The 21,744-nt window shown below is 37.4% G+C and overlaps 1 protein-coding gene across 4 annotated transcripts; it reads left to right on the forward strand.

The window, feature by feature from the left end:
• Positions 1–1,048: 1,048 nt before the first annotated feature.
• LOC149814542 (uncharacterized) lies at positions 1,049–10,214 on the forward strand. Of its 4 annotated transcripts, none has more exons than XM_089988530.1 (7): positions 1,057–1,483; positions 1,575–2,841; positions 2,935–4,179; positions 5,372–5,432; positions 5,538–5,761; positions 8,613–8,754; positions 9,964–10,214. In XM_089988530.1, exons 1-6 carry the CDS (start codon positions 1,369–1,371, stop codon positions 8,665–8,667), a joined length of 2,967 nt encoding a protein of 988 aa, XP_089844656.1. In that variant the 5' UTR covers positions 1,057–1,368; the 3' UTR covers positions 8,668–8,754; positions 9,964–10,214. The 4 variants fall into 4 exon arrangements, with proteins under 4 accessions (XP_089844653.1, XP_089844656.1, XP_089844655.1 ...); XM_089988529.1 differs by adding an exon at positions 9,490–9,567 and having other exon boundaries at positions 1,575–4,179; positions 9,791–10,043; XM_089988527.1 differs by having other exon boundaries at positions 1,049–1,483; positions 1,575–4,179.
• The last annotated feature ends 11,530 nt before the right edge of the window (positions 10,215–21,744 follow it).

Genomic DNA, 21,744 nt, shown 5'->3' on the forward strand with positions numbered 1-21,744 from the left:
GCATAATCCGCAAAACTAACTTTTTGGAAGAGAAAGACGTGCTTACAGGGGCTCAACACACCTGGTTAAGTGAGTCAGCTTAAGGAATTGAAGTTGAAGAACATCAAGAGTTCATCTGAACAAAGAATTTTCTTTCTTAAATTTAAAAAAAAAGAAAGAAAAAAAAATACAAAATTACACAACTTTTGAGATGTTATAAACGTGCTTAACTTTTGAGAAATGTTTTGTTAACTAGGCATGTATTCGTCATATCTCAAAACTTAGGCGTGTATTTATAAATAAGCCAAAAGTCAGGCATGTTTTTGCAATTTTTTCAAAGAAAAAAAAGACCTGAATTGATATGTTCATAATTTGATACCAAGAAGTGAACTTGGTGTGAGCTTTCACATGGATTGACAACTGCATGTCATATATGTCATTGTACCGTAAAAAGTACGGGGGGCCATATTCTTTGGGAATGAAGGAAACCAAACAAAGGATCCCTAGAAGATAAAAAGGAAATGCTGAAATCGATCACCAGTGATTGGTCTCTAGTAGCTTGATAGACGAATGAATTCTTTTTATGCACGCACTTTGCTGTTTTTGCTTTTGATGAAATAAATAGGAAGCATCCAATGTCTCCCTTTAATTTTTCTTTGGAGAGAGTAATAAAACGGTCTCCCTCGTACTTCCAAACTTCCAACCTTCCCTTTAATATCACAAAAGACTAATATTAGTGTTAAGAAGAAGATGGTATGAACTGTGAAGTATGAACCGATTAAGAGAGAGCGAGAGAGAGAGAGAGAGAGAGAGAGAGAGAGAGAGAGAGAGATGTAGGTTGATTTGATTTGATTTGGGTTGAATTCAGTAGGTTGATTTGATTTGAATTGGGTTGAATTCTATATGTTGATTTGATTAAACATGGTATGAAATGAATTATTAATTAACCAAAGGGGGGAGAGAGAGAGAGAAAAGTCGTCCACGGTGACGACTTCTGTGCCTTTCTCGTCTCCCCCCCCCCCCACCACCATCTCTGTCTCTCTCTTTTTCGCAACTCATAGGAAATCCCCACCTCACTCCATCTTTGCTTTCTACGCTCCCTAGAAATTCCTCCGAAGCTGCTGCTCCTCTTTTTCTCCTCCTCCTCGTCTTTTGGTTGTTGTTTATTATCCTCCCCCCGCTCATCACCAAATCATCATTCTTCTTCCTAGATTTTGAGGACCATGGTTTTCTAAGCTCGCCCTCTCCGCGTTGTCTTTTTCTCTCGCTCTTTCTCGAAGTGCTGAAACCCATGTTTTCTAATGGGCAGAGTCGTGACCACGTACTGAGAGCCTTCTTCTCGTTTCTCGTTTCGCGTTTCTCTCTCTGAGAGTGAGATAGTTTCATAATATGGTGGAGGGAGTGAAAATTCGATTAGTTCGTTGCCCCAAGTGCAAGAACCTCCTCCCGGAGCTCGCCGACTACCCTGTGTATCAGTGCGGTGGATGCGGCGCTACCCTCCAGTGTGAGTTCTTCTTCCTTTCTCCTCTGTTCCGGTTTTTCTGCTTTTGTTTCTTTGTGGTTGGTGATTGATTTGGGATTTGGTTTGAGCGCAGCGAAGAAGCACGCGGCCAGTTTGGAGCAGAAATTCAAGGAGGAGGACAGCGGCTCGGATGCAAGGGAGAAAGAGGGGATATCAACGGAGCTACCTATTTCAGTCAACGAGAGTTCACCCTCTCACGTCTCCGAGGAGAAGCAAAGCGTGGTAGATGCGATTTCGAACGAGGAAGTTGTGGGTGATGTGGTTAATGAAGCCGGAGGAAAGACTGAAGAGGATGATGGTAAGCACAGCTTGAATGGAGCTCATGGATCTTCTTCTTCCTCCTCCTCCTCATCTTCTTCTTCTTCTTCTCCGGAATTAGTGACTCTGGTGGCCGATAACGCGCAACGAGACGACAAGGGTAATTTAGAAACAGATACTCCGGCAATGGTCGGAGAGAGTAACGGCCCGGTATCGGTCGTGTTTGAGAGGAATGAAATTGGGTCTAATGGGGTCGGAAGTGGGGCGGGGAACGCCCGCAGGAGTAGAACAGGGGATTCGATGGACGCCCCTGTGAAGAATTTGGCGGGAATCGACCGGAAATCGAGTATGGATGGAGGGGTTCGGTTGGAAACCGCTAGCACACAGACCAAAGGGAAGGGTCTGACATGGGGTTCTGTTGATCGAATTGGGGTGTCGCCGCTTCGGAGGGACGACGACGAGCTTGGTTTGAGGAAGCGTTCTTTGCTTGATGATGACGTCAAGTATAGGATGTATCCCGACGAAGGCCCGTCGAATTACCACCGAGGGAACTCTCATGGCTACGAGAACCACCGTTTCTTCGATCAATCCCTTGTAGGGGCTGATAGAGTAGAGCACCTGGAGCAGGACAGGAGGGAACTTCTTAGGAAGCTTGATGAATTGAGGGAACAGATCACCAGATCTTGCGATATCTCCGAAATGCCACTATCGAACGATGGGATCCCTTCGAATGCGAGGAGGGCTCGCCAATGTTCGCAGCAGGATTCATACGGTCCCGTGACGAACTTGAGGGAGCATTCCCGCCAAGAAGATGCGATTCGGAGACCGTATTACCATAGCCACGATCTGCGTGACTTTGATGCCCACCAAGCTCCTTCTCATTCGATGGTGAGCAGGCAGCATATGGCTGTTCCTCTTTTCAATCACCACAGACATGGCCATGATGAGCTGCTAGGCTATAAGGATCTGTATGAGGATCACTTGCTGAGAATGCCTACCCACCAACCTGCCCAATTTCCACATATGTCGATGGCTGGGCGAGGCTTGATCAGCAGAAATGAAAATACTTACTTTCCCGGAAGGTATGCAGAGAACGTTCCTGATTCTGTTATTCCTTATGCAAATGAATTCTTCTACAGACGTTCTGTTTGCTCGTGTTGGAATTGTTATTACAGACAATTTAAAGTTCCACCACAAGTTCAATCTGGACTTCTCTGCAATCAGAGGATTTCAAAACCTGTGGGGGGTCCTATGTATTACCATGATGATGGTGATTTTCCACTGATTGGAGGCATACATGATTATATGGGTTTGGGTGCACCTCCCCCCTTGAATTCTTACCAGTCCAACGACATTGTTCGAAGGCCTGGATATACTGATTCAGAACAGATTGCTCGGAAGGAAAACCGGCACTCACAAAGAGATCAACACGAAGTGGGGTACACAAACGCATGCTTCCCTGTTGGAGGTGGTGCTCCATTTATATCGTGTTGTCATTGCTTGCAGGTGCTTAAGCTACCTAAGAAATTTTGCCCGACGGCTGAAGGTTCTTGTAAACTACGGTGTGGGGCATGTTCGAAGACCATCCTGGTTTCATTTGATGGCAAGAGGCTTGTTTCCTCTGCGGATGCGTCTTCAGAGGCTGGTAGTACTCCTGGTGAATTGAGGGAAGAAGTATTTCCTTGTATAATATCTTCGTCTGGTGGCCGGTGTAACCCTGTAGATCGAGATCGTGCCCATGGGCAGATTTCTTTATTTCGTGGAGCTTATGAAAATGGAAAGTCTGCATTCCCTTCTTATTTGTCAAACCGTAACGTGACTCAGAAGGGAGTCATCTTGAGTCATCCCATCGATCAGATGGAAGAGAGGCCCAACTTGAGTGAACCTGAGAAAGGGCAATCGGAATTTTCATCCTCCAGTGCCTCGCAGGATGGGGAAGGGCCTGATAATCTTGCTCCAAATAGAAAGCTGTTCAACCAGCTATCATTTAAGTCTGGCATTGATTCACCAGCAGTAGCTTCTCCATCCCATGAGTACTCTGGGCATTCTTCCATTGATGAAATGATTTCTAAGCTTGAAGGGAGCAGGTCCAAAAAGAAATCCGTAAATAATTTTAAACAGAGTTCTGTCAAGGAAGCATCAGCAGCGACTGAGATAGAGCTCTCATTGCCCAGGGATCCTAGCCTCGAGATCTCGCACTATCTTGTAGAGGGAAGAAAAGAACCTACTGAGAGAAGTGTGAAGGGGACTGAGTCATTCTTTGCAAACCTTATAAAGAAGAGCTTTAGGGATTTCTCAAGAGTTACTCATTCATCTGATAACGAGAAGGCATATGTTTCAGTTAATGGCAAACCTTTACCTGAGAAGTTGGTCAGGAAGGCTGAGAAGCAAGCTGGTCCTATCCATCCTGGAGATTACTGGTAAGCATACTCATTCTTCACATGGTGTTTCCTGTTCAAATTTCTAAGTTCCTTCCTTTCCTTGACATTTTCCATGAAAATCCTTTCTGCACACACACACACACATGCATACACTCACACACACATACGTGCGACCACATAATTCCATTAGTCCATGTTCTTTTCTATCTATGTAGGTAACAAGTATTTTTTATACACTTTTTGGTATTCCACCCCTCCTTTAATTTTGGTCCAAGGACGAAAACTAACTTTTTGTCCTACAATTAACATTGACCACCCATTCCCTCTGGGACATAGGAAGAACCCGAACAACCCCTTTCTAACAATGTTGGAACAAAGAGCAGCTCTTTTCATCCTTGAACATTATTGAATGGAAGGGATACCCTTGAAATAGAGCTTTAGCAAAGTTGACAATGAATCAGTCTGGGACCATCCTTTAGTAGGACCTTGCATTTATGTATCTATGACTTTTAATTGTATGTTCAAATTTCAAAACTATTAGAGGTCAGTACTACTGACTTCAACTATGGCCATGGTTCTCTTTTTATCCTGCGTGCCCTTTTCTTTTTGGATGTTTTTTTTTCTCTTGCTTTTGCTTGGTTGACTTATTCATCAATGTATTTGCGCCTTCACTTTCCATTCAAACACGCATGTTGAGACATGGTTGTTCTGAGTCTATGAATTTTGAGCTTCAGGACATAGCAATCTTGCATAAAATGTGAAAAATCTATGTTATCTGCAAAATAAATGATGGACTGGAATTGTGTAATAGGCATAGTTGGAGGCCTGCTTGTAATCTGCTGTAGATATGCTTAGGAGTTAGGATGCTTGCTTGCAATCAGGACTTTGAGGTTTTCAGGCTTCATGATTCTTGGTTGTGAACTATTTTGTTTGCCCTATGTACAACCTTGTGTTCATTATCGGGCTTTCTGATTGGGAAGTAAAGATGTTCCTTTTCCATGCTGGAAGCCCTTTTTGCTGATCCCAACTTGGCAGTTCAGACCTGCTCCTTGCTCTACTGCAAAATTTTCAGTTTTTCATTCTATAAACCTGTCTTTATGTGCTTTTCATATCAATGAAAGAATCTTTTCCATCATCTTTTCACTATTAATTTCTAGATCTGACTTATCCTTCTTTGTTCCATTTGCTTATCTAATTTATGGTGAAACTATTTTTTTCTTCTATCATCAAGGTATGACCGGCAAGCTGGATTCTGGGGTGTTATGGGACAGCCTTGCCTTGGCATAATTCCTGTGAGCTTATGTTTCGGCTCAAACAGTTTTAGCTTGTAACTTGTCTCCTTTTATTTATTGGTAGTCATTTTTCTATGAGAATCTTGATGGAGTCATTATCTACAGCCATTCATAGAAGAGTTCGATTATCCCATGATGAGAGATTGCTCTGGTGGAGATACTGGTGTTTTTATCAATGGAAGAGAGCTTCACCAGAAAGATTTGGATCTACTTGCTAGCAGGGGACTACCTATTACAAGGGACAAGTCATATATTATTGAGATCTCCGGCAAAGCGTTTGATGAGGTCACTGGTGAAGAGGTGGACTGCCTTGGCAAGCTTGCACCAACGTATGTGGTTCCTTAAATCATTTCCAAATTTCTTTCTTTGTTCAAGAAGATGGAAGATAGAGTAATTTATTAGTTAGAAACATGATTCAGATTTAAATCAAATAGTCTCAGGCAAGATACAGTTTGCTTCCTAGCTCAGAAATTTAGGTGTCATCATATGATGAAATAGAAGATTTTCTGGTAGCAGTTGCAGCTTAACTATAAAAAAATGGTAGCATGGTATGCTGAATTTCTCTTTTTGTGTATGCTGAATTTCTGAATCTCTTTTTGTGTATGCTGAATTTCTGAACAGTTTATTGGTTTGAGTCAAGCAAATCCACGTGAAGAATACAGTCGGCTTTGGAGTGTGAGTTTTGCAGTTAAATTTAAGTCAAACAACTATATTGACACCTTCCAGATTGATTTTGTAGAATCATCTTACATGGACTACAAGTTCTTCATGTTGTTTGATGGTAGTTATACAAACCAAACACCTGAAAACTGCCAAGTGTCCATGAACCATAAGACCAGTGAGAGCTTCTTGTGATATGTTGATGGTTGACCCTAAGTTGAACCTGAGAGTTAAGTTTCCATCAGGGTTATGTTCGGACTTCAGAGTTAACATAAACGGTGAAGAAAATTTAGAGGAAAACTTTAATAATTCCTAGAATATACATCATTTTGGATTTTCACCTTTCTCTACATCAATGCTAGATGTTTTCACAGGTAAAATAAAATAGTTATTACTATAGAAAAGTGATACCTTCACCCAGTTGCGAGTTTGAAAAATAAGTCCTGATAGATGTTTGCTTCCACCTGTAAATTTACCCAAGTTTTCTCTCCAAATCTCCTTCCCCATATATTTCCACTCCAAATTCTAGAAAATCTTCAATGGGACTTTGAAGCATTAATAAACAGAAACCAATGCATAGGAGAAGAAGAATCCTGATTGTCTGCATCAGGGTATTTGAGTTCTTTTGAAACTGATTTTGCCTATGGTTACAGTTTTAAGTTTGCCACAACCATCTTATTACTGGTAATCTTATTAGCTTTTTAATATTCCCATTTATTCATTTGTTGGTTGTCTAATTACTGACATTCCTCTTGTCATCTCATACAGTTCATATTTTTGTGTGGAGTCTGAAGTTGAGTGCTCTTGTTGGTTTCTTGGTATTCTTTTCTATTCATGTGCAGACGACACAAGTAGCAGTGTCTGTTTTACTGATGATGTGCACATGTAAACTTTATTACTTGTGTCCTGGATTTGAGGAGGGCCAGCATTTGGAGGCTTCTGCAATTTATCTTAATTTGTTCTCACTTAGCCATAGTTGCTAGCTATGAAATCAATGGCAGTGATGAGTTCTGTATGAAAACCCTCGTATCCACCGAAAGTAAATGATCACCATTTAGAGTACAGAACTTGAATACCCTTGTCAAGAATTTCTTGAGATATTTGTGGTTTTTTAGAATTTTGACAACATATCAGGAAAATCACAGCTTAAAAAAAGTCCAAACCACAAAAATACAAGGAAAGCAAGATTTTAGTAATGTATTCACAATAGTACTGAAAAAGGTAGAAAAATGGATTGAAAGGAATGTGCGAAAATTGCATATAAAAAAATGTAACATAAAGATATCGCATATTTCATAATAGTATCAATGATTTCCTAAAATAGCATATTTTGAAGATACTGGGATATTGCCTTTTAAATTATTGTTTAATACATATTCCTACGATATTATTGAAAAAGGTAGAAAATTATCTTAGTGTCTAAAAGAAGGATTAAAAAATGGTGCTTAAATGGCATATGAGAAAAAAACATATATATTTCATGGTAGTATCAATAATTTCTCATAATAGCATATTTGAAGTTGTGTAAAAGTTTGTTTTATGACTCCACCTTAATGATGAAAGGTGTGTGGTTAGTTTGTATTTCATGGGGAATATTTTGTTGTTTGAGGGAGTCTTATGCTGTTTGACTGTGGGAGGCAAGACTTTATAGCCCTTTTGGGTTCTTGGTAGCTCATCTTTTCATGTTACAATAGTTTTTTCAAAAATTTTACAACTTTTTGGGTTATTGTTCGGTGATGGGGCCAGAGATGAGCTTTAATCTTTTTGAAGAGATTAATCTAATATTTATATGATTCAAACAGTTATGGATTGATTTAACTTTATTAGAGGGAGTGCATGAGTTTGTTCCTCATTCTTCTCTATAATTTATTTCTACTTCTATTACTCTTAACCATGAAGTGACATTAATGTTCCCACATTCTAGATTGCCAAACTCTGTGGCTTAATTTAGGGTACCTACTTCGTGGCTTAATTGAGGGTACCTACTTCATCAGTGTATCTCCTTAATGACTTTGTTCAGATTCAGTAAAATATAGTAGCTGGGCTGATGCAAGTCACACTATATCAATCCAAGGGGCTTTAGTTCAATATATATTGCACTTATCCTGCCTATTAAATAGACAAAGAAAGAGAAAGGAAAAAATTCATGATTCAGATTTAAATCAAATAGTCTCAAGCAAGATACAGTTTGCTTCCTAGTTCAGAAATTTAGGTGTCATCATATGATGAAATAGAAGATTTTCTGGTAGCAGTTGCAGCTTAACTATATAAAAAAATGGTAGCATGGTTTCAATGAATGCTTAAAACTTGGACTCTTTGAATATTGCAACACATAGAATGGGCAGTAATGTCATTGCACCAAGATCCTGTCTTGTTCTTCAACCTTGTTCGATGCTATGTCTGTCTATTATTTTCTGTAGTCTGTAATATTTACTAAGAGGAGTTTCTTTATGCTCCTGATCTGATGCTTTCAGAATTCTTTTTGTATCTGGGACCATGATTTCCATTATTTTCGTGCAGTGTTGAGAAAGTAAAACATGGGTTTGGTATGCGAGTCCCAAAGACAATGACATAGGCAATATCTGGTTGTCATGTAAATAAGTTTCAAAAGATGCAAATTCAGAGATAAACCAAGGGTTCTGATCGTTCAGATTGATTCTAGGTAATTTGCTGGAACTCCTTGTTGACTTCTTTGTTGACGATTGTTTAAGCCAACAATGTTTGCATCTGTATATTCCTGTTTCCAGGTTCTGAGATTTAATCTTTTTGAAAGGCAATTGCAATGGTTATTTATATGATCATTATATGCTGTTTCTGCATAGTTTTTCCTTGCCGCTAATGTGTTTCTTTTATTACATCCAGATCTTTCTGGTTTTCCTATAGTAAAGGGATGAACAAATTGTTCATCCTATAAAGCCATCTTTTGGTAGGTTTAGATATGCCTGTGGAAAGTGCAACTACACCAATTGCATGTAAATTATGGTTTACAATTTCAAAATTCAACTATTAATGAGCACAAGTTTTCAAAGTGCATAGACGTCTAGGTTTGTGGAAGAGTAAAATCTGACCAAGTAAATCACAAATATCTGCAAAACAAATACGAATAATGCCCATATTATTCACTATAATTTTTTCTTATGATAATGTTTATGAACATGATTGAAGATACCACAAGTAGAAATTAATAACTGCTAAATTTTAAGTATGCAGCTGCTCTCTGTTTAGCATGTCCATTGACTCTTGATTTGCTATTTTTGCATGGAGGTGTTAATTATATGGGTTCTATAGGATAACATCAGTGGTGGTTCTTGTATTTTGGTAATGTCTTTTTACCTGCCTTTCTGTGGTTGTTGACATCCTTATGATTTTCCTTTTCTTCGGGCATTTTGCAACTTAGATACCCACCTGAGAAAGTAGTCATTCCTGACAAATCCAGTCTTAGATGCCCCTTGCCAACCTGCGACCACTTTCTCAGGTTTGCAGCCATCAACTCTCTCACACTTTCCACAACTCTCTCAACCTGCACTTTCTCAAGTTTGCAAGCACTTGAGAAAGTGGATTGGATTAAGCTTTCTTTTCTAAAAAACCCTGAGAAAGTAGTGTTTTCTCAGGTGCTTGCAAACCTGCCCGAAATCAATCTCTGTTTTGAGCACCATGTTTGATTCTTAATGTTGCTTGGTCCTGCATGATTTCTACAGTCTGTTAAGAACTTGCGCTAGTTGATGATATACCGCAAAATGATGCATACGAAGTTTCACTGCTCTTTGGATGATATTGATCTGTGTTGTGCTCAAATTATTGGTTTCGTTGTTTTTCTTAAAAACAATGCTTGACCTTGTCTTTCATTCTCTCCTGGTACTGTCTCTGACAGGAGGTGTTCGTCAGCTATCTCATCAGATCTGTATAGTTTCAAAATGCTACCTCAAAAATTTGACAAATTTCGTTGGTTTGGCATGTAACGTTTTCCTCTTGTTTTGGTTTTTCTGTTTTTTTGGGGTGGAGTGGTTTGTTAGTACAAGTGATATCCATTATGCACGCTGGTTGGAATGAGCTAACAACAGAGCATGTTCATATGTAAAATGCATTTGTAATTATATATGTTATCCTGAGAATGTGTCGATATCCTTTTCCCACTGTTGTTGTAATTGCTATATATAAACATCAAAGCGGATCATGTGCAATCACTTAGCCAGAACAAAAATTTGATTCCACGTCTCTTTGGAAGACGCTTGTTGCTGGGGCCCACAAAGTATGGCAATTACCGGCTTACGTTTGCGGGGCCCACAAACCGAATCACACAAGGGTTGCATGGCCAGATGGAGCATCACATTTTTTTGTGCAATGTGATTGCACTTGATCCACCCTCTGTTAACATTGAGTGTGTATCAGGTCAGCGACCTCTGATGGAATGCCATGTCTGGACTATGTTTTCAACTGTTCATTTTGCAAACTCTAGATGCCGTTCATCTAGGGCATCAATGGTTCTAAAAAAAATTGTGGGACCCCATCTAAGAGATGATGAGTCCAACCATGGTGCTTAGGATGCCATTCATCGCATGGAGAGGTCTGTGGAGGTGCAATCACATTGCCGCTGTATAGGGTTGCAAACGGTTTGGGTTTTGGATAAAAAAATACACCGGAGTTAGTTCTGTTCGGATGCCGGACAGCCAAAATTTGCAAAAACACCATCCCATATTCGAATCTTTTGCAACCCTACAGCCACACCTGACTGTCCTCCATCTCTGAGATACAGCGTGTCAGCTGTGGATCCCAACCTAAGATGGAGGGCAGATAAGGTGCAGCGGCACTCTAAAGTGTGCAATGTGCTTGCAACTGATCTGCCATCTATCATGGATGAACAGCATAATCAGGGTGACATCTGATGGGTTACTGTCAGAGGTCGCTCTAAGCTGATCGTCACTCGTTTGCATTTGGCAGTTGTGGCCAGCCGGGTGGTTGTGAAGGTGCAGACTGTGGCCTCAGAGTGTGTCCTTAGCTTTCAGAGGTGGGCCACTTAAGGTAGGGTGGTCACGGGGCTTCACCCGAGGTTTTCCATTGCTTACCACTAATTTCGCAAATGGCTTACTTTTTCGCATATATTGAACACGCTCCATGAAGTTATTTGTGAATCTTCAGATATCGCAAATATCGTACTTAAATATTTATGAAACTATAGCAAATATGCGATATTTCTTATTTTTTATAATTTTTTTGAATCATATATAAACCCGTTGTAGATTTTTGCATATAGCAACCTAAATATCAGTGAATGTAAGCAAATAAACATTCAAATGAATTGAAAACATACAAACATATAAACAATAATGTTATATACAAATCATTCAGTTTGAACATTCAAATCATTTAAACATTCAACAGTGGTTTCAAATTTATATTCAAATCATTTAACATTCAACAGTGGTTTCAGTTTTACATTCAAATCATTTAAACATTCAAAATTGCTTTCAATTTAAACATTCAAGAGTGGTTTCTATTTTATATTTAAATCATTTAACATTCAACAGTCAATTTTACATTCAAATCATTTAAACATTTAATCAATGACATTATATACAAATCAATGACACACAAACGACTTTATATAAAAATTTATTCATAGAAACATTCAAATAACATTATATACAAATTAATGAGTAATCAATGAGTTACAATGTTTATCTTCGAATATATACAAAAAACAAAAAACAAAAAACAATCAAATAAATTTCTGCGGTTGAAGATGTTGTGATTGCCGTGATCGTAGCTCTTTGATAACCTTATTTGCATTATTCAGAAGGCTAGCTTGAGTACGTATCATATCCTCTTGAGTACGTACCATATTCTTCACCATGTGGATTTCTTCAAGTGCAAGAGCCAACTCTCCCTTTGATCCACTTATGGTTTTCTGTGCTTCTCTCCAACTTTCTTTTCTCCCCAAAAGTTTCTCTTTGTCACTGAAGAACACACAATTTGTTGGATGACTATAAAATCGTCATTGATGACACATTTCATGGATGACAAGTCGATGTCTTTGTTGCCCTCACACCAGTTTTGAAGTTTGAAGAGGAATACCGTGGGGTAATCCTTTGTGGCATGCAATAGAAATTTGCTAACTGTGCAACAATAATTGATTCATTGAACAAACTCTGACTACTGAATGACTCGGTTGGCCATTTGACACTCAACATCATTCATGTTGTGCATCTAAATGTCCTTCCTGGCAATGTTCTTCACCTCTACAACCACATTGGCATTCTCCTCCTCCTCCAATGCGCCTTCATAGGGGCATCAATGTACCTACATTTCTTTTATAGTTAAGCTTACAAACATATATTTATTAAAAAAACATACAAAATATCAACAACAATAGTTACATTTTCCCTAGTCAGTCTGCGAAGCAATACAACGCAGTCGACACGTGACATGTGAGGACCTATGAATCTTTGCTCATGGTCTTCTTCGTTGCATGACCGACTCCACATTGCAGTACATAGAAATTCATGTGCAATATCTCACATTTGGGGCTTTTAAATGAATATGTGCTCCCATATGCAAACCTGCATAATAATGATTAACAAAGATTAATACACAGTATGTATCAAAACATAATATGCAAGTATAGAAATGATTATATATCAAAAGTTTAGGCATAATGAAGGAATAAATACTTTCAACAACACCAACATCCCAACGAGTTTTTTTTATTTTATTTCGCACTTCGTACTACTCAAATGTGTATACAAGTGTGCAAGTGCGATTGTTCCTCATGCGTATTGATCGACGTAATCTAGGTCTTTCAATAGTTTGATGTATGATGCATTTATCGACTTTCCACCAGTATCGATGAATATACATAAGCCAAAGAAGTATATCAAGAATGCTCTCACCATCTTGTCAACTCAACTACCGCTCTTCTCTCCAATACACGAAAATTTCTTCTTCATTCTTCTCGCCTTACTTAGATCATAATTGCTCCTAAGCCATGAAAATTTGAACTTATCGACTTCGAATACATCATCATCTGCTTGCAAATAAATATCATACAAGTGCTTAAAATTTCTCCACCGATGTCTACTAAGTGACTCTCCATGGCACTTCAATCCAGTTATTCGTGCCACGTCCTTCAATATGATGGTCATCTTAAGATATTCGAATTAAAATGTATTGGTTGTCGGATTCCAAAACTACACAACGACCTTTAACAGAGCATGACTAATGTTCCATAGTGTAATATTCAAGAATTTATGAAAATGCATTGATCTAGTAACTCCACTTCCTCCGCTAGTGTTATAAACCATTGGTATGCTTGGTTCCAGGAGAAATAGTATATACAGAATATTGGCTCTTCTAAGTCAATTGGCTAAGAATCCTGTAATTCAAATTAATTTTACTAAAATTAGTTAATTTCAATAAAATTCATGTATATTATATATATGTATATGTATATATAATCAATGAAATCAGTCAATTATAATGAATTTCTACATGTTGCACATATACACGATAAACTAATCAATTACATTCATGTATAGTAGAAATATATATATATATCAATTTAATCAATGAAAGCAATCAATTTTAATGAATTTCTACCTGGTCACGAGCACCAAATCTTCTTCCCGCCACCCTCTCACCACTACCATTATAGGTGGTCATATCTCCAACTTCATTTATCTGGGATTGAGGTTAGTAACAACCTCATAACTAGCCATTGGATCACCTCCATCACCTTAGATGCTTTCAGGATGGAAGACAAAATTGTGCCTACAAATTGCTCAACTTTTTTTTGTACATTCTGCCTTAGATACCTACCACTTTGAAATTTGTAGTTGTACACTATATGATAATTCATGTTGTGCATCCAGCTCACTGCTTGACCACAGCTATATGTGATTATTTATGGTGTATTTTTTGTGAAAAATGTCAAATACCCATATTTTTGTCAATGAATGTGGCTTCCTCTCTACCTACTTATGCATACTAAGTTGTGCTTCCAAATTACCAGGATGACCCAGTTCATAGTTCTTCATTGGCTTTTGTTGTTGTGCTTAAGAAATTTCAGATGATGTGTGTGTGGTCTCCATTTTCGTATTGGCCATATTGTATTAATAAAAAAATTCGAATTTTCCTACAATAACAATACAAAAAATATTGAACAAGCATTGCAAAAAATAAACAACATATTTGTGTTTCAAAAAGCATTTAAAAAAAAAGAGAACACTCTGCTTACCGAAAATAATAAAAAACTTTTTATTTCAAGCAGAAAAACAAAACAAAAGTCAAACGCTATTTTATTCGACTGTTAAACAAAATAGAACATTGTTTGATTCAACTATTAAAAAAAAGGGAACATTGTGCTTACCTGAAAAACATGTCGTCAATGGTTCAACGATGATGAAATGCCTTTGATGAGTAGTTGTCAAAAATAGTTTCCAGAAACATTTGATAGAAATAGTTCTCAGAAGGGAAGCATGTTGGGGACCACTAGTTGGGGACAAAAGACAAAAAATAACCTAGATTATATGAAAATAATTAGGTTAGAGACCACAATGAGTTTATATATGATTAAAATTTTTGCAAAAAAGCAAGAAATATCATATATTTGTCATAATTTTGTAAATATTTTACGATATTTGTGATATCCGGAGATTCACAAATAACTTCATGGGAGAGCATTCAATATATGCGAAAAAGTAAGCTATTTGCAAAATTAGTGGTAGGTGTTTCACACATAAATTTATGCGATTTTGGGAAGTATATGCCAAACAATAGGATATTTGTAAGACACAAATATATTTATGCAAAATATTAATGTATATGCGTAAGAGTTGGATATTTGCAATTTTGGTGGTTTTAGTTTTACTGAAATTTTGCAAATAAATTTATGGGAGTTCATGAGGTCTAAATTCACATAAAAAACTTGTGATTCTGGATTTAAGCAAGGTGTTGGAGATAGCCAATGTGCAGTACAATTTTATCCAAAAAAGACTTAAATTTGTAGTTGCGAAGGGTAAAAGTATCCTAACGATGTCAGATATTTATGATTTTGGACATGGAAGAATATCAGAAATTATAAGGTTTTTAGGAAATTTGGTCAAATTACCTGTATAGTATGGTCATTTTTCATAATTTTTAAAGGTTGATAGTTGCAAGATATTTGAAGGTTCCCTCATTATCTTCATTCTCTCTCACTAGAAATTTGGTTGTAAAGGCTAAAAATGTTTTATTTTTGAAAATATGTACGAATAGGGTTTGTGTTTTCACCCGTCATGTAAACTAGCTTTCGTGTTGAAAATTTTCTTGTTTGTTTTTTAAAGATACAAAACATATTCAGAAAATCATTGTTACGGTACAACAAAAATGATGCATTTTCTAAAAAAAACTACAATTTTTAAAAATATGTCCGTGTCCAAAATAACAAGTTGTCGACTATAAAAGAACCTTTTCACTCTTCGCACATGCGGATTTTCTTTGATATGCAAACTTTCCTCTCAAATATCCAAATATGTGAATTTCCTCTTTTATTTGCAAATTTTCTCACACATTTGTGAATGTCCTCATACATTCTTTCACATTTAACACGTTAAAAGTGCGATGAACATTTAAAGATACTTCAAAAGTGCCACTAAAGTCTTTAGCGCCACTTCAAAAGCATTATGGATATTTAGTGACACTTCAAAAGTGCCACTTGAAAAGCAACACTAATGCTTTTAGTGATACTTCAAAAGTATGATGGGGCTTTAGCGACACTTAAAAAGCACGACTTTGGTGTCACATCAAAAGCGAGTATTTGCATGAAATTTACAAAATACAGCATGACATTCACATATTTTGAGAGAAAAATCACATATTTGGGAGGACATTTGTATGTTCTCATATTTGAGAGAAAATTCGCAAATGTATGGGACAAAATTCATATATTTGAAAGAAATATCTCAAATAAAAGAGAAAATTCACATATTTGAATATTTGAAAGGGAAGTTCGCATATCTTGAAGAAATTCACGTGTGAAGGTTGAAAATGTCTTTTTACAAAAAAAATTATGGTTTTAGATACGAGCAGATTTTCAAAAATTGTAAGTTTTTTCGAGAAATACGTCACTTTTGTTGTACAATACAGTCATTTTCTGAAACATATATGTCCATCTTCATCAATTTTAAAATGAAATAGCATAGAAAAGAGGGGATAGCCCACAAATTTGAACTTTGTATCATATGCTTGTTTTTAGAATTTTTTTTTTCGTTTATTGCATGGGGAGACTGACACTGGGTTGGGAGACCTGTTATGCTGTAAAGTGCTACTGGGCAGTGGTTGCTATGTTTGGGTATCCGTGGGGTTGGTAGGAGCTGTCAGTGCACGTCCCTTTGTGGTGGGACGTTGCAGGTTCAAACCGCAGTTGTACGTTGAATAGTAACTGGTGGGGGTCTGCCCTTGCCTTTAAAAAAAATGGTTGATATGCTCAATGTCTTTTAGCTTGAGCACCTTAAATCAACTCATCTAGCCAGGTGTGTGTGGAGCCCTTATAGGCTAGTAGAGCTTAGGGACTTTGGATTGCACTACTTGTAAAGGACCTAAATTCTAAAATTCATGTAAAGATTTTTTAAAACGTAAAGTTTCATATTTCAATTAGGATGCATCGATTGTCAATGCCTACTCGTTTGAAAGAGTTGCTAATAAAGTTATAAACTTACAAAAAAAAAAAGCTATATTGCTGTTCCAGACCGGCATGTTTTCACCTTTTTGTTTCTGCTTTCAGTGTTTATGATTACCCGAAGCTATGTCGCGGGAGCCTTCGCTTCTAAGCCCGTGGCAATTACACTATTATGATCGAATCATGTCATCATACTCATGCTTCTATAAACTCAATCATAGCACAATAAGAAGGGATACAATGAGCTACCAGAGAGAGAGAGGTGTGCAAATGGAAACAGGAAAAAAATGATCTTTCTAAATTAGGGCACACATGGAAGTCAACAATATATTTATTATCTTAAAATTTGTAATTGAAAATATTTTTCATTGAAAAAACTAAATTTTCATGTTATTTTTAAAGGACATTGGGGGATTACCCCTGAATTATATTAAAGAATCAGAAAAATTTTACAAAAGATGGACCAAAGTGGGTAGTCAATCCAGTGTCTTGTCCTTCCAAATAGATTATCACATGTACGAAGCAAAAATAAGACATAGCCCATGGCCAGCAGGGGCTCCTTGTGCATAGGCAAGAGAGGAAGCACAACGTCCTTCTGAAGCTGCAGTCATCTTAGGGTTAATGAAACGAGGACAAACAATTTAGTAATGATATGAAAGAGACGACGCACCTACTTTTATATTATGAAGTCATTATCTATATATATATATATATACACTAAAATCTGTCTCATTGAACGGTGAAGGGTCCAACATGGTGGAAGCACGGGCTGTGCGCACCGTGCATAAAAAAGAGAGATTTAGTGGCAGTTCTGGACAGCGCTAAAGACCTGGTTTTCTGCCCAGGTCTTTAGCGGCAGTCAATACCAATGTTATCAGTATCCGCAGCCATTGATTTTGGATCACCGAAAAAACCTGTATATAGGTCAGATTCCGGCGATTCAAAAGTTGGTTCCCATTAAACAAAACATATAGATCACATCTATGCTGTTAGACGTGAAAAAAAAACTTAAAACAACGATTTTTGAATGGGCCTAAGGAGACCCAACTAAAAAGGGAGCCTAATGAACACAAATATATATATATATATATATATATATATATATATATATATATATATATATATATATATATATGCTTTGGCATAAAAGGCTTCTTGCCCAATGTTGTCAAAATAGTATTCTGGCTAAAGATTTAGGTGAATCGGCCGATACTAATTCTCAATTTTTTTAAAGAGGTGAAGCCGAAGGAGCCATCCGGTAATTGCTAGTGGCTGTCTAGTGATAAGGTGAAGATGGTCGAGTTAAGTCTGCTTACGTCTCCCATCTATTAGCAGGCTCCAGCCCATTAGGCAAGTATTGGTTTGAGTTTGACCTAAACATGTAGGTACACGTGCTAGGGCAAGCCTAAACTTAACCCACTAGACTAAAGCAGGTCATTAGGCAAGTATTGGTTTGAGTTTGACCTAAACATGTAGGTACACGTGCTAGCGCAAGCCTAGACTTAACCCACTAGACTAAAGTAGGTCATTAGGCAAGTATTGGTTTGAGTTTGACCTAAACATGTACGTACACGTGCTAGTGCAAGCCTAGACTTAGCCCACTAGACTAAAGTAGGTTAGCTGGATGATGCATGGCAGCTTCGGTGATGGTCACCGGTGAATATGATAGGGAGGGTGTGGGCCTTGGGGGTCCTCTGGGGCCCTCCTCTTCGCTGGAACGTCACGTCGCCTACAGCTGGTGCTTGTTACTCTGAAAGCCATGGGCGGGTCCCACGTCACCTGCTCTTTCTTTCCACATATATTTTTTGGAACCTTTTTTTTGAATTTATAACTAGAAGAAATCTTAGTTGGCACCTGGTCGCGCTGGCTCAGCCCGGTCATTGTACGGACAGCGTAAAATTTCAAGGGTAGGATCCCTGCTCTTGAGGTTTATATATATGCTATGTGTTGGCTTGCGCAGAGGAGCAACACACATGAGAATCAAACCTTCACTGCCAGTCTAAGTAGCCAAGGCCCCACCCCACTAAATCAACCCCCCTTGGGCCTTTTTCTTTTTAACCTGATTGACATAGTATTTAGAGGGTGAGAGAGGTTAAGGTGCAATGTGATTGCACACTTTAAATATGCTGCTTCACCTGATCACCACTCATATTTTCATTTTTTGTTTTTGGATATGGTGATCTGGTGAAGCATCATACTAAAGTGTGCAATCACATTGCACCCAGATCTCAATTCTTGGACAGTGATGGTCGGTCGCCTCTCCACCCCCATCAACATTTTCATGTAAGAAAATTGGCATATAGCAATGCAGATGACTCGCAATATTAGCCTAATTATAGTCACTAATTTTGTTACCCAGGTTTTCTCGACAAAAAAAGATCTCTTGTTTTTAAGAAAAATCTTGCGAAATTATCAGTATGTTTAAATTCTAAAAGTATATAAGAAAATATAGGAGATCTGTCTCCTACTACAGTGCTTAGGAACCCTAAACTCCGATACTTGAGTCAGAGGTGAAGCTACACATGCCTAATAGTGCACTACATTTACTTCAAGAAGAGGAATAAGGTCCTAGACTTGAGGTCTCAGGAAAAAAGATGCCTTAACGAAGGATCCCAGACTTTGGTGCAAGTGTCTCGGTGTCCTCCGAGTTAAAAGACATAAGTAAATATACAAATGAATACCCTTGAACAAACTAAAGATGTACACAGTTTTCAGAGGAGTGGTACCCCTTTGGTAACAAGATCGTAACAAAATTGTGTATGAACATAGCATGTAATGAAAAAGCAACTAAATAAATAAATGAATAAAATATTCATGCATGTAGTTAGATTTGGCATAGATTTGTGTATTCGGTGCATGACACACCTGAGGGTTGAACCCTAAGTTGGGCGAATCGACTCCTCTTGGCTTATATTGGGGTTATGTTCAGCATTAAAAGTCGACTCCTCAGAATTCATAGTCAACTTCTCTCTTGTGTATATTATGTTATTCTTTCAAAGTCGACTTAGAGTCGACCCCTGTGTTAAGTGAGTCGACTTTTCTTCATTTGGATTTGATGTTTTGTTCTAAGAGTCGACACCTGAGTTGGGTGGGTCAACTTTTCTTGGTTTATATTGAGTGTTATGTTCTAATGTTTAGAGTTGACTCCTAGGTTGGGAGAGTTGACTTCTCTTCTAATTTTGGGTATTAGTATCAACTCCTCTTTTGTAATATATTTGATGTGATTTGGAGGACAACTCCTATTTGTAAAGGACTGACTATTTTTGTGTTAGGATTTGAGGTTTTCAGCCATGATGGGCTTTTCGATCATAGATGTCTGTTATGCTAGTTTGTGATCTGTGTTGAGTGTTGGATCATATTGAGACTGTGGTTTGTTTCACCCCACTACTTAAATTATTTTCCAGGTTATGTCTTGGTAGAACAAATCAACGAGGAGCATTAAGCTCAGTGGACTTTTAGTCATGGACTTGAGACTACGTCTTACTATTGTGTTGGTTTTGGTTTTTGGTACTATGTCAAAATAGAATGTATTATGCAACTGTTATACTTTCAATGAATGAATGAATGTGTTTTATATGCCAAAATCTGGTGTATTTCAATATTGGTTTGCAAAGAGGTGCAAATGATGTTTTACCAAACTTTGTCTAGAATGTAACCCGCTTGAGGTTTTGAATGCCATTGTCGATTTTAAATGATAAAGAAAAGTTTTAATTTTCAAGCATTTTTAAAAGGGTTAAAAACCTAGGGTGTTATAAAGCGTCCTTTGGAAGATAAATTGTTTATTTGTTTTAGTCTAAAAAACATGTTTCTGTTCTGATTTTAGAACTAAAAAACAGGAAGACTAGATGAATTTTTGGTTTTGACTCAAAACAATAAAGTTTTAGACATGTGTCTCAACTTTTCAATGAATATAAAACATAGATTTTTTATGTCAAATCTTAGAGATATACTGGAGAACAAAGACTGTTATATAGAAAACTAGTTATTTTCCCGTTCACTTATATTTTTGAAGGTCTTAGATTTGGAATTAGAAATTGCATTGAAGCTGAAAATGAAAGAGCCAAATGTCTATTTTCTAATGAGCCCTAGTTGGAAGATGATCTACAAATAGGGAGATATGACTTTGTCAATCAAACAATGTCAGATATGAAAAAATACAAAAAACTTAATTTTGGATCTAAGATGGATCCAATATCCAAAAATCAAAGCAAAAACAAAACCTCTAGCCTCACAACATTGATTTGTAAAAAATGATGATTTTAGAGTCTAAATGAATGGTCTCATTGTGATTTCCATTTTATGAATCCCCAAAATTTTTGAAAGCAAAAAGAAGGTTTTTATGAAAAAAAATTTAGAAAATGGGTTTGAAAATCAAATTCAAAATTAAGAGTTTGTGGGGTCTATTATTCAAGGTTATGTGTCTTTCTTCATTCATTGACCTCAAAATCTTTGTTGAGTGTACTAACTTCATACACAAATCCTAGAAAAAGCAAGCTTGATGGTGTGAGTCATAGACTCGAGAAAAAGATGAAACAAGCAAAATATACCAATGTTAGAGCAATACTTATAAAAATATAATAAATAAACAAAATAAATATTAAGATGAACCAAATATCATATCAATTTTAGATGGCCCTTTCTATGTTGTTGACAAGTATAGTGGAAAACTAATAGCACTTTGGCTAGGCACAAGCTTAAAAAGGGGGGGGGGGGGTCAGATAAAGGATCCGGGTCCTAGGCTAGGTAGGTTTAACTGGGCTAGGTTGGCTAGGCTAAGTTGTGCAAAGATTTTGGCAGAGTAAGGTTATGACTAAGAACTTAAAAACTAGATGGCACTCTAAATACTGAAATAGGGAGAGTGTCTCTCTATTTATAGTTTTTTTGGTGGATCCAGATACGTTTGTTATGTATCCAAGATTCATCATTCTGGACCAGGTGTAGATTGTGATGGATGACTCTTAATGAGCAGTTATTGAACAAAGGATTGAGATTCATCAAGAC

This window comes from Nuphar pumila, chromosome 15 (genome assembly GCF_984573655.1).
Source record: "Nuphar pumila chromosome 15, dmNupPumi1.hap1.1, whole genome shotgun sequence".
Classification (NCBI taxonomy): Eukaryota; Viridiplantae; Streptophyta; class Magnoliopsida; order Nymphaeales; family Nymphaeaceae; genus Nuphar; species Nuphar pumila.

Excerpts from the sequence above, each read along its gene's own strand:
- LOC149814542 (XM_089988527.1), top strand. The coding sequence starts at position 1,369 with ATGGTGGAGGGAGTGAAAATTCGATTAGTTCGTTGCCCCAAGTGCAAG. Across the intron at positions 4,180-5,371 it reads ATCCATCCTGGAGATTACTG|GTATGACCGGCAAGCTGGAT; the intron begins GTAAGCATACTC and ends TCTATCATCAAG. Across the intron at positions 5,762-8,612 it reads CTTGGCAAGCTTGCACCAAC|TGTTGAGAAAGTAAAACATG; the intron begins GTATGTGGTTCC and ends ATTTTCGTGCAG.